The sequence below is a fragment of the Equus przewalskii genome, chromosome 8 (assembly GCF_037783145.1).
Source record: "Equus przewalskii isolate Varuska chromosome 8, EquPr2, whole genome shotgun sequence".
Lineage (NCBI taxonomy): Eukaryota > Metazoa > Chordata > Mammalia > Perissodactyla > Equidae > Equus > Equus przewalskii.
The window spans coordinates 49,746,947-49,767,820 of NC_091838.1; the positions used below are offsets into that span (position 1 = coordinate 49,746,947).

General features: G+C 36.7%; 1 protein-coding gene across 12 annotated transcripts in view; it reads right to left on the bottom strand.

Moving 5' to 3' along the window:
- Window positions 1-460: 460 nt before the first annotated feature.
- Window positions 461-20,874, bottom strand: part of AZIN1 (antizyme inhibitor 1) — a 37,784-nt gene continuing 17,370 nt past the window's right edge. For 2 of the 12 annotated variants that reach the window (XM_008541022.2, XM_008541030.2), the window contains 10 exons: window positions 18,088-18,285; window positions 15,317-15,490; window positions 14,681-14,853; window positions 12,579-12,713; window positions 10,795-10,876; window positions 10,312-10,386; window positions 9,633-9,795; window positions 7,135-7,250; window positions 6,167-6,381; window positions 461-5,933 (listed from right to left, as the gene is read on the bottom strand). In XM_008541022.2, the coding sequence (XP_008539244.1) occupies window positions 5,822-5,933; window positions 6,167-6,381; window positions 7,135-7,250; window positions 9,633-9,795; window positions 10,312-10,386; window positions 10,795-10,876; window positions 12,579-12,713; window positions 14,681-14,853; window positions 15,317-15,490; window positions 18,088-18,189 (1,347 nt within the window). In that variant the 5' untranslated portion in view covers window positions 18,190-18,285 and the 3' untranslated portion in view covers window positions 461-5,821. Of the gene's footprint in view, window positions 5,934-6,166; window positions 6,382-7,134; window positions 7,251-9,632; window positions 9,796-10,311; window positions 10,387-10,794; window positions 10,877-12,578; window positions 12,866-14,680; window positions 14,854-15,316; window positions 17,434-18,087; window positions 18,286-20,874 lie in introns of all 12 variants that reach the window. The other 10 variants (XM_070630724.1, XM_070630725.1, XM_008541047.2 and 7 more) reach the window with 7 other exon arrangements.

Below are 20,874 nucleotides of genomic sequence, written 5' to 3' on the forward strand. Positions count from 1 at the left end.
TTAAATCAGTTATTATCAATACTGTAATGCTGCACTGACAAAGTTCGACTGTACTGTTCCTCACTCCATTTTTCCCATCAGCCTTGTGCAATTTCACGGTGTAAAGATTTCTAGGAAAGCATTTGCCAAGTTACAGCAAAACTGACTGCATAAGTAAAGGGAGGGGACAGTAGCATCCTGCCACTTGGGAAGTAGTTTTTTCCTCCTTGACATGAACTTCTCACATGTTCAGCTCTACACTCATGACCTTCCCTGACCTTTTCATCAGTCTAAAATACTCTAACTCCAGTAGTGCTTATTGGGGCAACATGCAGGTAAGAATAGCTGAATCCATTTTTAACAAATATTTTTAAGTGACGCCTTTCTTTTGAGAAGCACCGAAGTTCTCCTCCCTCTCACAGCAAGCTCTGTAAGTGTGGTGTTTACAGTCTTGGAGAACTAGAAAAGGAGGAAACCAAACTTTGAAAATGCTCTCAGTTCCTTTATTTCTGTTGCGAATTTAACAGTAAAGGAGAATATTTTAAGAGGGTAGGTTTAAGTCATAGACAAGTAAAGCAGAGGGGCATTACTGAGCAGTAAAACATATAAGGAAATTGCCTTAGATGCATTAAGACTGGTTTCTAGCAACAAAAGCTAAGAGTATGTGTGACTAAGTATTGCATAAGTTACAACTTAAAAGCATCCCAATAAGCTTAAAAAGAACAATTTTAGATAAATGCAGAAATTAACATCCAATTCCTGTATGTCACTATGGTAAACGATTGCTGGCATAGGTGTACCAACAATCCACAAAAGTATAAAACTTTAAAGAGTGGATTCAAGTCAAACGTTAAAATGCTCTCATGAGCTATTCTTGTAGCCTTGTACAGGACCTTTACCTTTTTGTATTTTAGATACCAGAATACCTTGAAAATACCTCTCAAATTTAGTCCCATGAAGCAGATCAGAATAGTTCAAATGGCTTCTCCAAATCTAAAAGGCCTGTTAATTTTACACCTATGTTTATGCATGTGATATATACTGAGAGGCACATTAACAATGGTGGACTGCAAATGCATCTATTCTTGTTGCTCCCTGAACTAAAAGGACATTTATAAAGGGAAAAACAAGGATGGAGAGAATTAGAAGAGAACATGAAAAAGCAGAAGCTGGAAAGTAGGCAGGTTAGTAAATTACTTAGCAGCTGAGGGAATGGAATTCCAATTAGTGGGGAAAACAAAAAACTCAAATTCTAAAAGGTGCGGGAATTGGCAGCAGTCACAACCTCTGGAGGTAGGGGCAAAATAAATACTGTCTGCAAGTCTAAATTCAAACCCCAGATCCTTTTTCATATGCCAAACAGCTGGGTGAGAGCCCTCTCTCATTCCACAAGACTGGAGATTTGTTCTCTGGAGAGGGTAAATGGGCCTCTGGAATGGTTGACACTCGGCACCACTGAGGGCAGGGGTGCTCTACTGTACACTGAATACAGGAGCCCACCGACTGACTTGGCTTCCAGAATGCTGGCAGATGGCCCATCACCCCTCAGGCAGGAGACATGAAGAGCATTCACTAAGAATCAGGAGACTTCAAAATAACAACATTCAGAGGTTCCCCAATGAACCCACCACAACAGATCACGTTGTTTCAGTTGATAAACTGCACTCACACACACAAGAGCTTAGGTCTTTTGTCCTCCGCTCAGACACAAAGTTACTAGGTATCTGCGGAATGCCTCTAATCATGAAATATACAGACTAATTCAAAAACAGGAGACGACAACTTAGAGAAAACAGGCTATCTAGAATTGGGGAGAGAATGCGGAAGTGGGAACTTCCAAAAAAACCATTTTCAGAGACAAAAGAAATTGTACCCTTAGCTTGGAAAGTAAAACTTGCAGAAATAGAAAGTAGAAGACTTGCAATATGGAGCTGAGAAAATCTCAATTTGACAAACAGAAAATATATGGGTTAATCAAGGAAATCCAGAGAATTAAAATTCCTAAATTTTAGCCAAGTGTCTCCTTCCTCTGCATACTCCTGGCTAACATTGAGTGGTGACAAGGTGGTGTGCACAGGCACACTCCAGATGAAGTCTGGCACCATTATTTAGGAAAAGCTTTAACTGGAATTTGGGACTTATCCCCCTAGGAGTTTACCATAAGATCTTTCTGCACTCTTACGCAACCCCTTTTTTCAACACCAATGCACAACCATTCATTGATTAGTCAACTGCAGATTCCTAACTTCTCAATTTCCCATAATTGATCCAGTGCTAATCTTCTCACTAGGCCATCAACTGCAAAGGGTTTTGACAAGCATAAACAGCATTACGGTAGAATCAGAGCTTGAAAGACCAGCTGAAGTCCATACTATAGGTCAAAGAATTCAGGAATAACACAACACTCAAAAGGAGCAGTTGGGTAGAACGAGCCTTCTTTTCACTGCCATTAAAAAAGTTTGCCCAGTCCCAGTTTCCAACAGATAAAACCCAAATCTTTCAACTGTGTAATACTCAAGTCAGAGTGCCTTGAGCCTGGGGTGGTTTTGTGTTCCCCTATCTATACTCCTTTCTGGGTGAAGATATGTACTATGATTAAGATGACACATGTGGCACCCACAATCTGTATTAAGGAAAAACAAAATTCTTCAGTACATTTAAGAGTAGGAACTGCTACTTTTTAGAAAACTTGTCAGGTTAGCTTTAACTTGCCCAAGTAGATGGCTGCACAATACTAGAATTTCTACAAACTTAAACCCTTTTCCTATTTCTATACTTTCCCCTCCTCCGAAATAGCAACAGAAAGAGCTGGGGGTAAAAAACCCAATGCAAACCATCTCTGGCTCAAATCTGATTCCAGTCCCAAGAGAAGGAAAAAGCTCCAGAAATCACAGAAGTAACTTACTTTTGCTCTCAAAATGTGGCCACCTTAAAGCCGGTAGCTCATCACTTTAAGTAGGTAGAGATCAGCCTCCAGCAAATGCCAGTCTAGACCAGAACTAGTTTCTATGTCTAGCTTCTAGGCCAGGTTTATTCCCATTAGAAAAGGCTGCATCTGCAAAATACTCACACCATACTTCTATTCTGCCTTCAGCATGCATGCGACAGGAATTAGAGAATTTGTAGGATTTTTCACAACTTGAATGTGGAAGACTACTAGGTAACTTTTTTCCTGATTTCGTACTTTGAAGCCAATTAATTCTTTACTACATTGTTGGTCAAGCTGCTAATAACTACAGTGAGGAAATAGAGAGTAACTCCCTGAGACAAGGGACAAAAACAGAGATTGAACAATGTGGCTTTTTTAACCCAATATCTGTAGTGAATGGTATCAGTACCCATGTTTACTTGGAATATGTAGCTTAATTTATATAGATTTCATCTGGTCTAAGTTTAAAGTTGTTAGGGGGCTGGCGAATTAATGTATCTAGAAAATGTGGTCCTAAAAATATCTCAGTGTTCATATATATAGTATTGAACTTCATCAAAACCTTCATTGTCCCATATGCAATACCCAGCATTTTACCAGATTCAATGTTATTTTGTAATAAAGCAAAATTCTGAAAGAATGCTTCAAAGTTAACATACACAAGGGTGATACGTAAAATTTCAACTCTTTCACAATTGAAGCCAAGGTAAAACGTAAGGAGGAATAAAAACATTTTATCTGTGTATTCAGAACCACACACACGTTACCTTTACAGTTCAATTTACTATATAGAAATCATTTGGGTTTTATATTTTCAGTTAAATTCTGAACTGAGATAACATCGTAAAAAAAAAAAAGATCATTACATTAATTCAGTACTTTTTTAGCATACCAAATTGAAATACATTAAGTTCAAACTTCAGATTTATGGCAAACAGTCTTCAAATACAATACAGACGTTTCTTAAAGTTACCATATCATTCACATGTGGTATTTGCAACTCTGAGCTGTTATACATGGAATAGCTCTCCTATGAATACGGCAAAATTGACATGCCATGAAGCTCCAAGTTGTATAGTCAAGCCAAGGACTCAAAGTCATACTATCTTTTAAAAAGTCTGGCATTTCTGTACCACAAAGCACAACATATAAAGAAGGTTGGGAACGATTCCTCCTCCTTATTACAGTTAAAAAAAGTTGCATGGTAGCTTGAAATTTTGCATAAAACCCCATATTATACCTTGGAAAAGTCCAAGGGTAATTAGATGACAATGGATTTAGGGGTCCTAAATTTTTTTTTTAAGTAGAACCCACGAAATTCAAATGGGCATTAATCAAATCAAAAAATATTAAGCACCTACTGGTTTAAGATTGAAATTTATTAGAGATTCATGATCAATTTCTTTCCACCTTGAAATCAAGGTGTAAAAACCAGCTTTTAAGTGCATTCCAAACTCATCCTATGTAGCACAGGTAGAATTTTCTGTCCATTGGCACCAAAGTAAAGTCACATTTCCTCTTAGGAGACAGAAATTCCACATCTGAACATAGAATAAGTTAGGAAAAATGACCCCTGTTATTTTATTACTTGTGATTCTGAGATCTAGGATTACTAATATACTAGCAGTGAACAATGCAAATTCCTGGCAACAACTGTCAGGTGAGTGATGCTAACTCCCTTCCCTCAATCACCATAAAATTTTAGTATTAAAAGTAATTTACTAAGCTGAACAAATGAGAAATAACAAGAAACTAGTAGCTAAAACAAAACAAACTCCTAAAGTTTGAAATCATTGCAATTGAGAAACTGAAAATAGGTGTGCTTCACCTCAACTCCTCACAACTCTGAATTTAAATAACATCCGTGCAAAAGAGCATCAGGTTTCTGGATACAGATGTAGCCCTTCTTTAAGTTTTAGTGTGCTGCAGAGTTTTCTGCAATTTTATTTCCCTCTCTCCAATTTTATTCCAAGTATTTAATAGAATCTTCCATTTCAGCCAAAAGATTTGTGATTCAAAAATTTACTAAGGTACTCTATGCATTCTATCTATACAGAAACATCTACTAATGATTACAATTGGTTTATGCAGGATTACCATTTTTGGTGTTAAACATCATGCTTACTGCACATCAACTCTCCATAATGAATCTGAACTTCACAATGATTTACCAAACATTTTACTTAAATTACTAATTAAATAACTGAAAAATGTACTGAGCCAAACTAAACGTAAATGAGCAATAAAGGAAAATAACCTTCAAACAGTCCATATACACATCTATTTCAAAACTACCTTTGCTAGCTAGCCCCTTTCCCAAAGTTTTAGCCTGAAAAAACAGTAAAATCTACACAAAATTTTATTGCAATCATACAAGGGTTACATTAGGTCAAATACAACAAATACTATGATGCAATTTTACATTTATTAAACTACAGTTCAAAGCACAAATTTACACATTCTAAATACACTAAACGTATCTAAGGAAGTCACACTGGTCTTTCACTGACATCTGATATATCTGGGTGAAAGACATTAACTTTACAAGACTTTTTAACACGAATCCTTAGTATAAAAACTGTGTACTTGTATGTAAACGGTTTAATGGGGAACCCAATTAATGGGCTTCCATCTCCACTAAGTCATCCATTTTGTTGCATATTTTATTTTAAACGCTTAAGGGGATAGGACAAACTGGTAAGTTTAAATCTGGATACATTATCTAAATCTCCCAATTTCACCCAGTAAATTATAGATAAAAGCTGATTTCGTCTGGTCCCAAATAGCTATTACTAATAGTTTTGTTTCCAAGAGAATTAACAGAATAAGATTGTTCGAATTTTTTCCACATTGGAATGTAGACCAGACAAGCTTAACCTGCAACTTCAGATCTAAAGAAGCGTTAATGCCTGTTTAAGCTTCAGTGGAAAAGCTGTCTTCTTGGCTCAGCTGAATGCAAGAAGGCACAAAGAAATAGTTCTTCATCATTGTGTCTGAAGTAATCCCAGCATCTTGCATCTCATACCTACATAAAAAGAAAAAAATAAGCATAATTCTAAATTTAAGCAAAAAGACCACACAACAAAAATAACCAATGGACAATGAAACAGGACTATGAAATCTAGTTTTTTAGGAATGCTTAAAAGATCATTTTATTATTACTTCTAAGTGATGCATTCATCACAGAATTAAAATTAGCAAACATTTCATGTCACCTCAAATACCCAGTCTGCTTTAAAAACACCAACACCACCTTACCAATCACTAAATGACATCATGTAATAAACAGCTGGCCTCTGAAAATCATTAAAAGCAGATGGTTCATGGAAAGAATCCGCTCCCATGTTATCAAAGATAAGCCAATCTCCCACATTCAGCTCAGGAAGAAGACAGTTTTCCACAATTTGATCAAGCTCATCACAGGATGGACCCCAAAGGCTGCTTGTAAACAGAGGCTCATCTTCCTTGTATTTCTGTAGGAAAGGAAAGGTGTTTTTTTAAACTTAAGTTTTTACTCATGCAGGTACTGAATTTGAGGGTGGATAAGAGCCTTTTTCAGTATCTCAGATCCAACGTGCCCATGGAAGAAAGGCCTAGAGCTAGGGGCAATGGTGCTCTTCATCTAAGGCAACAGCAGACTACAGGGACTCAGCCAGAGGAATGGAAATCCTCAAAAAAGGGCAATATTCACAAACCTAAAATATGTCTCCAAAACTTGGGATGCACCTTGGGGCCAGTCCAGTGGCATAGCGGTTAAGATGGCATGCTGTGCTTTGACAGCCCAGGTTTCTTGGTTTCAGAGCCTGGGTGCAGACCCACACACCTCTCATCAAGCTATGCTGTGGCAGCAACCCACATACACAAAATAGAGAAGACTAGCACAGATGTTAGCTCAGTGCCAATCTTCCTCACCAAAAAACATAAATAAAAAATTAAAAAATTGGGATGGATCTTAAAAATAACAGCTCAGTTTATGGGCCGGCCTGGTGGTGCAGCAGTTAAGTTTGCACGTTCTGCTTTGGCAGCCTGGGGTTCAACAAGTTGGGATCCCAGGTGCAGACCTACAGACCACTTGTCAAGCCATGTTGTGGCAGGCGCCCCACACATAAAGTAGAGGAAGATGGGCACGGATATTAGGCTCAAGGCTAATGTGGCTCAAAAAAAAAACAGTTCAGTTTATAAAATGCCAAATAAGCAGTTTTGACATTATTTGTAATAAAACTTGCCTTGTGAACCTCTGGAAAGGTATTTAAGTCCTCAGACAGTTTACTTGCAAAAGAACCATAAACACCATCGTTCATGTAATACATGAAGGCTGGCTCATCACTTCCGGTTTTTTCTACTGAAATAGGAAAAGTGAAGATGAATTTATTGTAAAATGTCTAAAGGGCATATCAAATAGGTTGAATATCTATAGAACTGACTTGTAATTTTCACATTTCTCAAAATACTTAACTTTAAAAAACGCTGATATATGACATCCCTTAAAACAAATCTGTTAGCCTAAAAAACTGAACACATACTTCACAAAGAAAGATAACCAAGGACCACATGAAAAAAGCGTTCTGGGGCCAGCCTGGTGGCGCAGTGGTTAGGTTCACCGGTTTGGATCTGGGGTGCGGACCTGTGCACCACTTACCAAGCCATGCTGTGGCAAGCGTCCCATGTATAAAATGGAGGAAGATGGGCATAGATGTTAGTTCAGGGTAAATCTTCCTCAAATAAGAAAAAAAACATGTTCTACATCATTTGTCACCAGATAAATGCAAATTAAAACTACAATGAGTTACCACCACCACACACCTACAGAGTGGATAAAATTTAAAAGACAATACAAAAAAAATCAGTGAAGGTACGGAGCAACCAGAACTTGCACATATATATTGCCAGTGGAAGGGTAAAATGGTAATGCCACTTTGAAAACACCTCTCTACGATCCAGCAATTCTGTTCTTAGTTATTTACTCAAAAGAAATTTAAAAATAGTCCACAAGACTTGTATAAGAAGGTTCCTAATAGTTATACTTATAATAGCCCAAAACTGGAAACCAAATTTTCAGCAGCAAGAGAATGGGTAGAACACACCCTGTGGTATACCACACTCATGGCTTTTGATGTATAGATATGTGAGTGTATCTATACACATACACATTTCCTAGTTCTATTCAGTGAGAAAACCTGGAGGCAATGACACATTAGTAGTGAGCACAACCCAATGCTCATTTTTTGGCTTTTAAAATACCACTCTCCATTAATACGAACTAGAGCTGCTTGCAATGCCTGATTCCAGGAAAGGAAGGAAAAGGATAACATGAGCTTGGAACATCTTGATGCACCAGAAAGTAAAGAAGTGCCCAGGTAATAACGTGGGCATGTCAAAAGAACCTAAATTTGGGACAGTAAATAATGAAAATAGTTTATATAACCTACTGAATAAGTACCTAGGAGTCTAAATTTACATAAAAAATAAGAGGGAAGGGAAAGCCATTCTTCAGACTGAATAATGGAGTCAGAAATTCATTAACAGATGCTAAAACTAACAGGGTGAAAATACGATAAGAGAGGTTATTTACATGGTCTCAAATTATCTTTCCACTTCATAATGGAGAAAGCTATCTGACACCACGTTAACCAAGTGATCAAAATATTAGAACAGACTGCCTCCTAATATGATGCATAGAATATCATTTCATGCCAAAAATGCATAACCTGAGGCAGTATCAGACAAACACAAACTGAAACACATTCTACAAAACCTCTACTCTTCAAAAATGTCAAAGTAAAGAAATACAAAGCAATACTGAGGAACTTTCTGTAGTTTAAAAGAGACATGACAATTAAATGAAATGTGCAGCACTGGAATGGATTCTAACTAAGGAAAAACAAAAAGCTTTTATAAAGCACAATACTGGGAAAAACGACAATTTTCTTATGAACTGTGGATGACAGTATTGTACCAAGTCATCTTTTATAACATTGTTACATCCTTGTTTTAGGGAAATATAATTTAGGGTACAGTACCTCAACCTGCTCTCACAAGGTTAAAAAAAATATGCCTATGCATAAATAGACTACTAAGCAATTGGGGCAAAATGAAAAGAGTGAATCTGGGTAACGAGTATATGGAGGTTCCTTAGATTCTTCTTGCAGCTCTTCAAGTTTAAGAAATTAAACTTGGAAGAAAAAAAAACTCTTGTTACTCTTGCTTATTTAAGGAAAAAGACTATAGGAAGAAATAAGTCTCCTTAATGTAGAACAGTACTTCCCACACATTTTTAAAGTGTTATTTGTTGGCAAGACAGACCATCTAGTGCCTTTTTGTTGGTGTGACTCAAGATGCATTAAAAGGACTGTTGGCCCTTGTTATATAAGCAAGTATAGCGCAGATTCTCCCTGTGACCCACCTGACTAAAAGGAACACGACAGAGACATCACAATAAAACACTGGCTCTCAACAAGGGAAGAGAATCACTCGGGGGTAGTTTATCTAAGATACGCCTATATAAATCAGCACCAAGAGAGCTGGATTCAGAAAGTCATAGAGTGAGACCTTGACTAGGGCATTTAGCAAAGCTGCCTAAAGGTGACTAAAGACCATCCACAACTTTATAATCCATAAAATGTCCTACAGTATATTTGCACTTCAATAATAGCTGATAAATTCATCTTCAAACTAATTAGAATTATCTACTAACAGAAACAAAACCATAAACTTCGTAACTTACCTCCAGAGCATAATTTATCATTTTCAACAACTTTCTTTGCAACGATATTAACTGCAAGTGTAAATGCAGAAGACACATAGTAGCTTCCAGGTTCTGAAATTATCTTAATGCCAGATTCTTCAGGAAAGTAGATATCCAACAAAGGGCTGATAACATGATTAACCTATGGATTTAAAATCCCACATTATGGTTTCAATATTGGATTAGATAACTCAGTACTAAGAGACCAATATAGCTTTTAAGTTTTCTAGGAAAATTAAGTAGTTCCAATTATAGATCACGAAGCTTAGCTATTTAGCAATTTAGCAGGCTTTCAAATCATCAAAGTTTATTTTGTAACTAGCAGAATGGCACTAATTAAAAAAATGTGCATCTGGATAAAACAGCTTAAGCTGATGAATTCATCTGTGCCATGCAGTACTCCATAAGAGCAGAAACACAACTGAAATATAAGGTTTTTTGTGATAAAAGTTATGCTATAAAGTTCAAAGAATTTTATCAAACTTTTCAAAGTCAGTTAGGTCTTCTCATTGCCTATTCATTTCTTAGAATTAAATTTTAAACATGTTACAGGGATTTAGTTTCTGTTGTTGTAAAAACCCTAGTCTACACATCAACCATTTCGGGAGCAAAGAATGAGAGATTATTGCAGTATGTCCATCCACTGAACAAAGCTTACCTCTTCCAATTGAAATTCAGTTCCTGTGAAGCCTCCTCCAATGTCTAACATGTTCATTGTGAAGCCAAATTCTCCCTAGAGATGAAAAAAATATTTTAAATGCTTTTTGCAAACTGTAATTGATATAAAGACATTTCAAAAATCCCCTCCCAGGGAGGTAAATAATATCTGTTCTAACAACCGTTAGTACAATTAAGTTTTTTAGTTCCTACTAACAAAAGGCAAATTAATTCAATTTTACGTATACAGTCTTCCTGATGCTGTCTGTACTGTCTTTAGAGATGCAAGTAAACTATTTCATTCTTTCATTTGCTGCCACTTAAAAAAATCTAACTGTATAAAACTCTGCTTATATTATAAAAAGTGAGGTGTGTGTTAATACTAAGTATAATGGCAGTACTTCAGAGGTAGAATAACAATGAATCTTAGTCTTAAATAACAACCTGGCTTAAAATATCAAAATAATTTAAGGAAAAAACTTACAGCCATGTCAAACACACATCGAGCATCAGACAGAGCATGTACATATGCTTGAGATTCTTTGCAAGCACTTGAAACATGAAATCTGAAACAAACAGAGTAATAAAATTTAAAGCAACAAGCTTTAGAGGCTCTTCCCACAATGCCTTTTAATTCTCATTCATCATCAATAAGTATTCACATTAACCTTACCAAGTATTTAAAGTATTAGAAACACTAGCCTCTCATTATCCCAGTTACAATATCAGCCTTTTAGAAAAGGCAATGTTTGGAAAATACTGTTAATTTTATAAACAATTTTTTTAATAATTTACTTTTTTTGAGGAAGATTAGCCCTGAGCTAACATCCGTGCCTATCCTGCTCTATTTTATATGTGGGACGCCTGCCGCAGCATGGCTGGATAACAAGCAGTGTGTAGGTCCACACCCAGCATGCAAACCAGTGAACCCTGGGCTGCCAAAGGAGAGCGCACAAACTTAACCACAACACCACTGGGCCAGCCCTTAATTTTATAAACAAGTTTTTTTTTTTTTTTTTTAAAGATTTTATTTTTTCCTTTTTCTCCCCAAAGCCCCCTGGTACATAGTTGTATATTCTTCATTGTTGGTCCTTCTAGTTGTGGCATGTGGGACGCTGCCTCAGTGTGGTTTGATGAGCAGTGCCATGTCCGTGCCCAGGATTCGAACCAACGAAACACTGGGCCGTCTGCAGCGGAGCGCAGGAACTTAACCACTCGGCCATGGGGCCAGCCCCTTTTATAAACAATTTTTAACAATGAGTTACCAGTCATGTTTCATAGCTATCAGATAGGGGCATGCTTTTATATATATATGAGGTAAAGTAGCAAGGGTCATAAAATCTCTAATTTGAATGTACAATTTTATCTGACCAAATATAAAAACGTGTCTATTGTGATGAACATTAATTCAGCTGAGGAGCATTGACACTTGTTGCTTTTTTACTTATTAGTGATACTTAAAGTTTCAGAATAGAATACTTAAATTTTATCGAAATATTACATTTTCTGTACCCTGACTGTAGCTGTGGCTATACAAATCTTTCAAAATTCATAGAAGTATACACATAAAATTTTCCTGTATGTTAACTTAAAAATTTAGTTGAAATATAAAAACTCTCAAAAATATGTCAATATTGTCAACTAAGGAAGAATTAAATTTAACAGCAGTGATCCTTTATCCATCTTTATGAACAATTTAAAAAGCAAGATCCTGCACTGTAGTGAAACCAGCAATGGACTGGCCACTCAAAATTTGCAGCTTTTGTGCTCCAGATTTGACTCAGATCACAACTCTGAGACCATGATCAAATCATTTAATTTTCCAGGTCTCTGTTTCCTCACACATAAAATCAAGAGGGTAAAACAAAGTCTACTGATTTATTGAAGTAGCCTTGAGAGATTAAGTAGAAGATGAAAAAGCGTTAGGATGGGAAAAAAAAAAAATGAAACGGCACCTATAACAGCTCAGAAGTTGAATGCCATTTTGGTTTTCATTAGAAATCTAGTAAATCCCCTCCACTCAATGGGAGATAACTTAAATTACTACCAATAATTATTATTTACTATTTTCTCTCCTTTTTGGTGGAGGGGGAAGGTATAGGTACAAAATAGTATGAAGAAGGATAAAACCATAGTTAGTTCTTTTTCCCAAAGAAGAAAAATTGAAAATTGAACCTAATAAGAGTATATGTAAATGAAATCTTAAATTGATAATCAGAAAAAAAAAAAGACCATCACCATAAAATGAAATTTAAAACAGATACTCACTTAACCCCAATAATTTGGACATCAAGTTCCTTAGCACATTCCAAGAGATGCCTACAGTTCTTCAGGGTCGTGCCAAACTTCATGTTACCCTCTTCACCTCCAATATTATCTTCTGTTGCAATATGTAGTAAGACCCTAAGAGAAGGGGAAGATGATTGGGGCAGAGTTGGTTTACATCATCATCAGCACATGTGAAGCCTGAAGATTGTAGGAAGTGTGTTGATTATGTTGCCAGTGCTCCCAAATCCAACGACGGATGAATCAAGTGAACCTAATGAAAAACCATCCTGCATAGAGAAAAAACTAGCAATTAGGGCCTAAAGCATGAAGCTTACAAGGATGGGAATTTGGAAAATGCAGAAAGTTAAGACTCTGTTGTAGCAGCAAGAGTCGGTTGGGCTCTGTAACGAAAGACGACATTACTTTCAAATGAAGTCCATCAATCCATAAATCCACCTTAAAAGACTAAATTGAATAGCAATGCCATCATTGTCTTTCAATAAAAAATATCAGGGCTTCAAATGTTTCAAATTCCTAAATTGTTCTAGCTAAATAACATTCCACCACTTATTCTGAAAATTTCTATTAATTTCGTACTTCTAACAGAAAAACTTGGGAAGCTTTGCATTATTTTTTGTCTAAATAGCAGCCTTTTAGACTACCGATTCAAATCTATTTGGTGATTCCTTCCAAACCACAATAACCAACACAAACGAACAAGACCTTTGTCAGGAGATCTTTAAGTAATCATAAACCACTAAGAACTGCAAACATACAAATGCTGTTTGTAAAACCATTTCCCCAAGAAGTCCCAATAAATGACTGATGATCAGAGGGGGCAAATCTGATAAAAGCAAAATTATTCTATGTATGGGTAGAATCAGCTCTATCAAGAGTGTACTCTTCAGTTTAAAATTTAATACAATAAACACTCCAAATCAGGGCTTGTTTTCAGAAGGTCATAGAAGATTTTTTAGAGACAAGTGGTTCCTTAGAATTCCCCCAAGAATGCCTTTATCCAAACAAAGGTTTTCAGGGTAATCAATCCTGTCAGGATATCTTTCTAAGAATACCATTAAAGTCATTAAGAAAATTATACATATACAAGGAAAATATGGCTATGATACATATTTTCAGGAACACAATAATTCATTAAAAGCAAGCAAACAAGTACTAATTTAGTACTTGTTTAGTACTAAACAAGCACAAGTACTAAAGTACTAACACAATATACTTTTAGTATACTCCGAAGTCCTCTTGACATACCAGTTCACGACATTAATTCTGCCCTAAAATGTTTTGCTTTTAAAAAGTAAACTTCAGGGGCTGGCCCCGTGGCCGAGTGGTTAAGTTCGTGCGCTCCGCTGCAGGTAGCCCAGTGTTTCGTTGGTTCGAATCCTGGGCGCGGACATGGCACTGCTCATCAAACCACGCCGAGGCAGCATCCGACATGCCACAACTAGAAGGACCCACAATGAAGAATATACAACTATGTACCACGGGGCTTTGGGGAGAAAAAGGAAAAATCAAAATCTTAAAAAAAACAAAAAAAAGCAAACTTTAAAAAAAAATCTTGGGATGCACGCAGGTGCAAGTGACAAAAACATTAAACTTTCTGTTCCAAGTGTGGGCCTTAAAAAAGAAAACCCTCAAATCTACAGACTAGGCTCCTAAGACACTGTCAGTAAGGAGGAGCGTTTCTAGAACTATCGCCAAGGGCAGATTAAAACTTCAGCTAACTAGGGAAAAAAGATGACCAAAACATATCCTGTTTCCAACATGACAAATAGCCAGTAGGCTTAATGTAATTATAATATGCCTGTGGCCCTAATTTGATTAGCCCACTAACCAAATTTTATTCCTTGAATCAAAGATTATAAATTCATATCCCCAACAGTCCTATCTCATCCCAACTTCACATGAAGGATTAGAAGTAGGCAGCCAATAAAATGCTGTTAGCATTTTTCCTATAGGAACTTAAGTTAAAATAATTAGAAGACACATCACTGCTCTACATAAATGCCCCTTTTTCCCAGGCTAAAGACAAACCCAGACCCTAAGCAGTAAGATGATAATCCCATGTACTTAAGTTTTATACTTACTTGGCATTTGGGTGATTACGTGCAATTTTCTTCAATTCAACTTCATTGTCACATGTCATGATATTCACTCCAACTTTTGCTGCATACTTTATTTGAGACACTTGTTTGCAAGGACTTATGTAAATGATGTTTTCTGGAGATACACCCAATTCTTGCACTAAAGCCATTTCACTCTATAAAAATAGATTTTAAACAGTGTCATCTAAAAGGCAAAATTTCTATTACTTTTCAATTACTACCCTTATACTTTCATTTTTTTTGGTTAAATTCAAATTATATGTTAAATTAGGATTACACAATGTCACAGTTCATCTTCTGGCAATGCTTAACTACACTAGTCTGTTAAAAACCTTTAAAAATGTATAATTACCATTAGAGAAATCTGTTTATTATTTTGCTGTCATCAGAAGTAACTTGGTCTAGCTAGCCCTAGCCTAAGAAACTTTCCTTTCACTGGTACACTTGAAAAATTCATAAATTTCCAATATTAGACTGCAAATTTAAACAGGAATTTAAAAACCCATCCAAAACCCAAACTTCCTGGCAATTTTTTTTGCCTACTGCTGTAGATAATCAAAAGTTAAAATGAATTTTAAAATGTTGCAGTTTAGTGACAAAATAATGAAAAATACTTACTTTAGTGGAACAAGCAAATCCAGTTCCAAGAGCTGCCAAAATCTCAAGTACAGCTGGAGCGGAGTTGCACTTTACCGTGTAGAATGGCTTTATCTGAGCCACTATATTCTGCCACTGACTGTGTTTCTTCACAATCTTTCCAAGATCTCCCACAAAAAATGCATTTTTCCCTGTCTATTACGGTTATGAAAGAGAGAAACATCAGCTATTGAAAAGAGTATCATAAGTAGAAAACAACTCCCTTTTCCTCCACAAATGAGCCAAGATATACATTTATATACACTTCTACATTTAAGGCTTCTTAAGGTAACTAAGCTAGACTGAGCAAACAACAAAGAAGAATCTAAACACATTTGTTCTTTCTTTTTAAATATGACTTTTTGCTGTATTGCGCTGGCATGTAAAATATCCTCTACTTTGATTTTTTTTTTAAATAACATCAATTACAATGACTTTCTATCTCAGAACTGCCTGAGTTTTACTTTTTTGGCAGTTGAGAGGAAGAAGACCACTTATTTCCTCCATGCTTTCCCCCACTATTTAAAACAGGCCTACTCTGGCAGTCCAGGATCTAATTTTCTAACATAGTGAGTAGAATTAGGAATGCTGAACAAAACAAGTTGCATATCTTCATTATAAATTAGACCTCAAGACAAGATGATAAAACAAGAAAGCAACTACACTGGCAAGTTTTTTTTTTTTTTTGAGGAAGATTAGCCCTGAGCTTCTGCTGCCAATCCTCCTCTTTTTGCTGAGGAAGACTGGCCCTGAGCTAACATCCATGCCCATCCTCCTCTACTTTATATGTGGGATGCCTACCACAGCATGGCTTGCCAAGCGGTACCATGTCTGCACCTGGGATCTGAACTGGTGAACCCCGGGCCACCGAAGTGGAACGTGCGCACTTAACCACTGTGCCACCAGGCCAGCCCCGGCAACCCATTTTTAATGAGACAAAGTTGGTGGTTTGTGTGCAGAGATGGCAAAATCAAAATAAAAAATACAGAAGCCTAGTAGATAAACCCTAGTAAGGTTATGCTGCCTTCCAAGGTCAGAAAACTAATTTTGATTAGAGATCTGGGAAAGATCTGCAATCATTTTAAAGTTGTGGCTACTCTAGGGGTAGAGCGATGACATGTCAGCCAGACCATAAATTACTCCACGTTAGAAGACAGACAAATAATCTTATTTAGAGTATACAGCATCCAAATATTGTTTGAAAAGCCATGAAGACACTACTATTGTTTTCTACTCTTTAGTCCACATTATTTGAAAATGCACATTATTGGGACTGGCCCAAGTTTGCGTGCTCTGCTTTGGTGGCCCAGGGTTTCACTGGTTCAGATCCCAGGCGTGGACATGGCACCGCTAGTCAGGCCATGCTGAGGCGGTGTCCCACACGCCACAACTACAAGGACCCAGAATTTAAAAATATACAACTATGTACTGGGGGGATTTGGGGAGAAAAGCAGAAAAAAAAAACACGGGCAACAGTTGTTTGCTCAGGTGCCAATCTTAAACTAAAAAAAAGAAAAGAAAAGAAAATGTACATTGTTGGAACATACTGACCAGGAAACAGACATGATTGGAAATTATAGGTTATGTGTGATAGATATAAGACATTGTACTGAAGTTATTCCATCCTTACAAGACATGCCACCCCTAATGTTCTGGAGAAATTTTATCTTTAAAGTGAAAAAAAGTAAGGCAATTATGGGTACCAGCAAGAGAACCGGGATTAAAAGATAAAAAAGGTATTCAAGTTGTAATCACCCTTGAGCCATACAATTAGACAAGACTGCTAGGAAAGAACAGGATTGAGGGCTAACCCTCACTAAATGTTACTAAACTTGGGATAAGTTAGATTGTGGGTGAAAAATGGATGAAAGGAATATTTCAAAGATCATATCTGACCCAGGAAGAGTGCTGCGAAAGTGACTAAGAGAAAGGTCACCATACTTTCAGTAGGAGTTCCTAGTGACATGAGTCGAGTCTAGAATGGCTTGGCTGTAAAATAGACTGAATAGTATGATAAGTATTACTTTTTCCTCCCCCAAGAATTTTGATGGCAGAAGACGACGGAAATAAACGGATTTTGCTGGGGTGAGGAGAGACACCTGTAAAGATCAAGAGAAAAGAAGTTTTTCTGGTATCTTGTTACTGAACATCAGTAACATGAAAATAATTCTTCAATAAATCTGGGGAATATGGGAAATTAGCTCCAAAAAAGAAACAAATTCTGTCAGTGAGGCAATAAACAAAAATAATTTTATCACTAAGTACAAAACAAAAATACATGATCTTAAACTAACAGTGAATATGATTCTATATGAGTTGATACTTGTCGGTGGACAGTAAAGCATTCAGTATAAATTAACAAATTCTTAGTCGACATACACAGATTATTTGAAATACAGATGAAATTCCATCAAAACGTATAGGTGAGAAAAATGAGTAAGCAGCCATGTGCTGAAAGGAGGATAGCTGGTAACGTATCAAGAAAACAGAATATACAAGAACCAGGTAGCTACAAGGTACAGCAGAGAAAGGGCTATCAGGAAGTTTCTGTTTGTTTGTTTTAAATGTGGGCTAGAAAGAAAATGTCATCACTATACAAGAGAAATGGGGCTTGTCGAGTTAACCTGAAAAGTAAACATCTGAACAAAGTGTTTTTATCAGATTAACATCTTGAAGATAAACAAAGCACTGATGTTTTAGAATTCAGAAATTTATAAGTACTGTATTTGAGAAATGTGACATGGCACACTTACCAGGGTATGTTCACAAACATAGTTATCAATAACATTTCCAAGGTTTGTTCCTTCATCCAACAGGCCAACGGAGTAGTTTGCATCGTCAATAAATCCTTTCATCTCAGCCGTATTCCACAAAGCCGAAAGTCATAAACCAGGAAAAACAAGAGACGGGCCACCAAGCCTTATGTCTGGGTCCTTAGAATATGCAACAAACTGTCAAATAGAAGTTATTTTAAAGGCTGTATTATTATTTCAACTGATAATGTATGAGTTGTCAATGAAAGTGTGCTAAGTGCCTAATTTAGTGAGGAATCTAACACACTTTCAGAAACACTGGATCACTAATATCCTTCAGTGCCCATTTTAAAGTGAATAAATGTATATTTTATACATTTATAAAACAAGCTCAATAGGACAATTTCTTGAGAAGGTAACCGACGTATGTGCATAATTTACTACAAGTCAATATGGTCACCTTATGTACAGAGTTGCAGACCCAGTCGGTATTATTCATCTTGTTTTGTGCTTCTTCCATAACATATACAGTTTTACTCATTGCAATTAAGAAAGCTAATGAAATAATTTTCTGCAGCCAGGAAATTAAAATAGTAGTCTGACTTTCAACACATTGCCAGCCACATAATACAGCAGTCTACCAGGTAACTGCAGATAAAGATCTTCTAAATAAAATTCTAGAATAGGTGAAAGCTAAGTAATAGAAATGGGTGGGGATGGAGGGTGACTTTAGGGGACAACCTGTAGCTTTGATACAGACTGCTTAGGTCTCACCCTCAAGCTAAAATGGTACTAGTTACATTAAGTTAGCAATGCAAGTCTCCTATGAGGTGAGTTGATTTTGTGAAAACGTTATCCGACTAGAAATCAGAAGACCTGGTCCTGGCTATGTCATTTAATTCCTGTTCGATCCTAGGTCAACTTCAGTTGACTATCTTGACTACTTCCTTAAAAAGATGTTGTAAAAAAATACATATGTATATATAGCAAATGAACAAAAACACTTGTTTAAGTGTTGGCTCAGAAGAGAGGTAAAATTAAGTTGCCCATTGCTAGAAACACAAAAATGCCATCATAATTTGGAACTAGGTATAAGCTAGGTACCTATACACCCTAAACCATTTACTAAGAATTCTGATTTTTAAAAAGGCATCAGACTAAATACAACCTCTCCCTAATCAACGAAATAAACCTTTCCTCTACTCATTTTACCCACTCTCCTCTGGGGCAGCACATACTGACTTAAAGGTTATCTTCTTTGCTGAATTCATTGGTCCTTAGGTTACTTCAGGCAAGGATTTCTTTTAACACAGACAAAAAAAGTCCTCCAGACAGGATACTACTCATTGTCTGGTACTGATTTCTGGCTGTCACATTAATGACAAGCAAAGACCAGCTCTTGGCAACCTATTTTAAAACCTGCACAGCCTTCTCTGCGTCCTTGATTTCCCCCTTTCCCTTCTCCCTCCCCCTGCTCTATGCTAGAGTTCATCTGGGGTGATGGCCCTCTCCCAAAAAGTATACTCCATTTCAATGGTTCCCAACGTATCAGCTTTTTGGTTGCACCAAAACAAACTCATCAATAAGCTGCAATATTAGTCAAATATCATGAAATACAAACAATACTTAGTTTACTTTTAAAACATTACCGGCTTCATTTCCAAGAAGTCAACTACATTCAGCTCAGCTCAAATCTCTTTCATGCAATGGTAGAAACTGAAATGTTGAGGATATTTTTATTTTACCAGAAGAGTTAACTTAGGCATATCTGCATGAGACCTAATACTTATGCAGTAAACTCAAGTAGACATTTTAGGCCTGAGGATATATATTTATTTCAAGCAATATAACCCCAGCTGGAACATTAATTTTAGGGGGATATTCAACTACACGTTAAGGTAAATAGAAAAGATAAAGGCTCATTCAAAAAGATCAATGCAAAAGTAAGTCTAAGAAAGTTCGGTAGGAACTTTCTGTTAAGTTTAGCATCACAAATCTTTTTGGCAATACAGTTTTCATTTATTATATTAATGATAAAAAATATTTAATCAAGGGGGCAGCCCAGTTGCACAGTGGTTAAGTTCGTCAAACTCCGCTTCAGTGGCCTAGGTTTGGATCCCGGGTGCAGACATACACTGCTCATCAAGCCAAGATGTGGCAGCAATCCACATACAAAAAATAGAGGAAGATGGGCACAGATGTTAGCTCAGGGCCAAAAAAAAAAACAGGGGGGATGGGGAGATTGGCAACAGGTGTTAGCTAAGGGCCAATCTTCCTCATCACCTACCCCCAAAAACTTAATCAAGACTTTTAGCCTAGTATTTCAGCTCATGAGACTCCTAAGTATATCCTACTATGTACACAGTATTTACTTGGAATCTTGGGTTATCCACTATGGAACACCACAGGCAACTGATACCAAATGCAAAAACTCTAGATTTTAAATCAGGACAAAATAAATCTCAATTTCCTACAGCTATAGTGCTTACAGCAAGGGTAATTTTCCTCTAATATCATGGATCCTCTGTACTTATAAAACATCAGGCCCATTCGATCCAGTCTTACCTGCTGAATGCCCACATTCTTCAGAGCTTTCTATAGAGTAGTTAGGTTATACGGATAAGGCTATTTTTTCCAACTATTTTCAAACTACATAATCTATAGGTTCAACTCTCACTGGCTGCTAAACTAGCTCAAATCCAAAAGCAAACATTTTTTTATAGCAATGTGCCGGGCACTGCTCTAAGTACCTCATCTATCTAATATTAACTTCTAATCCCTAAAAGC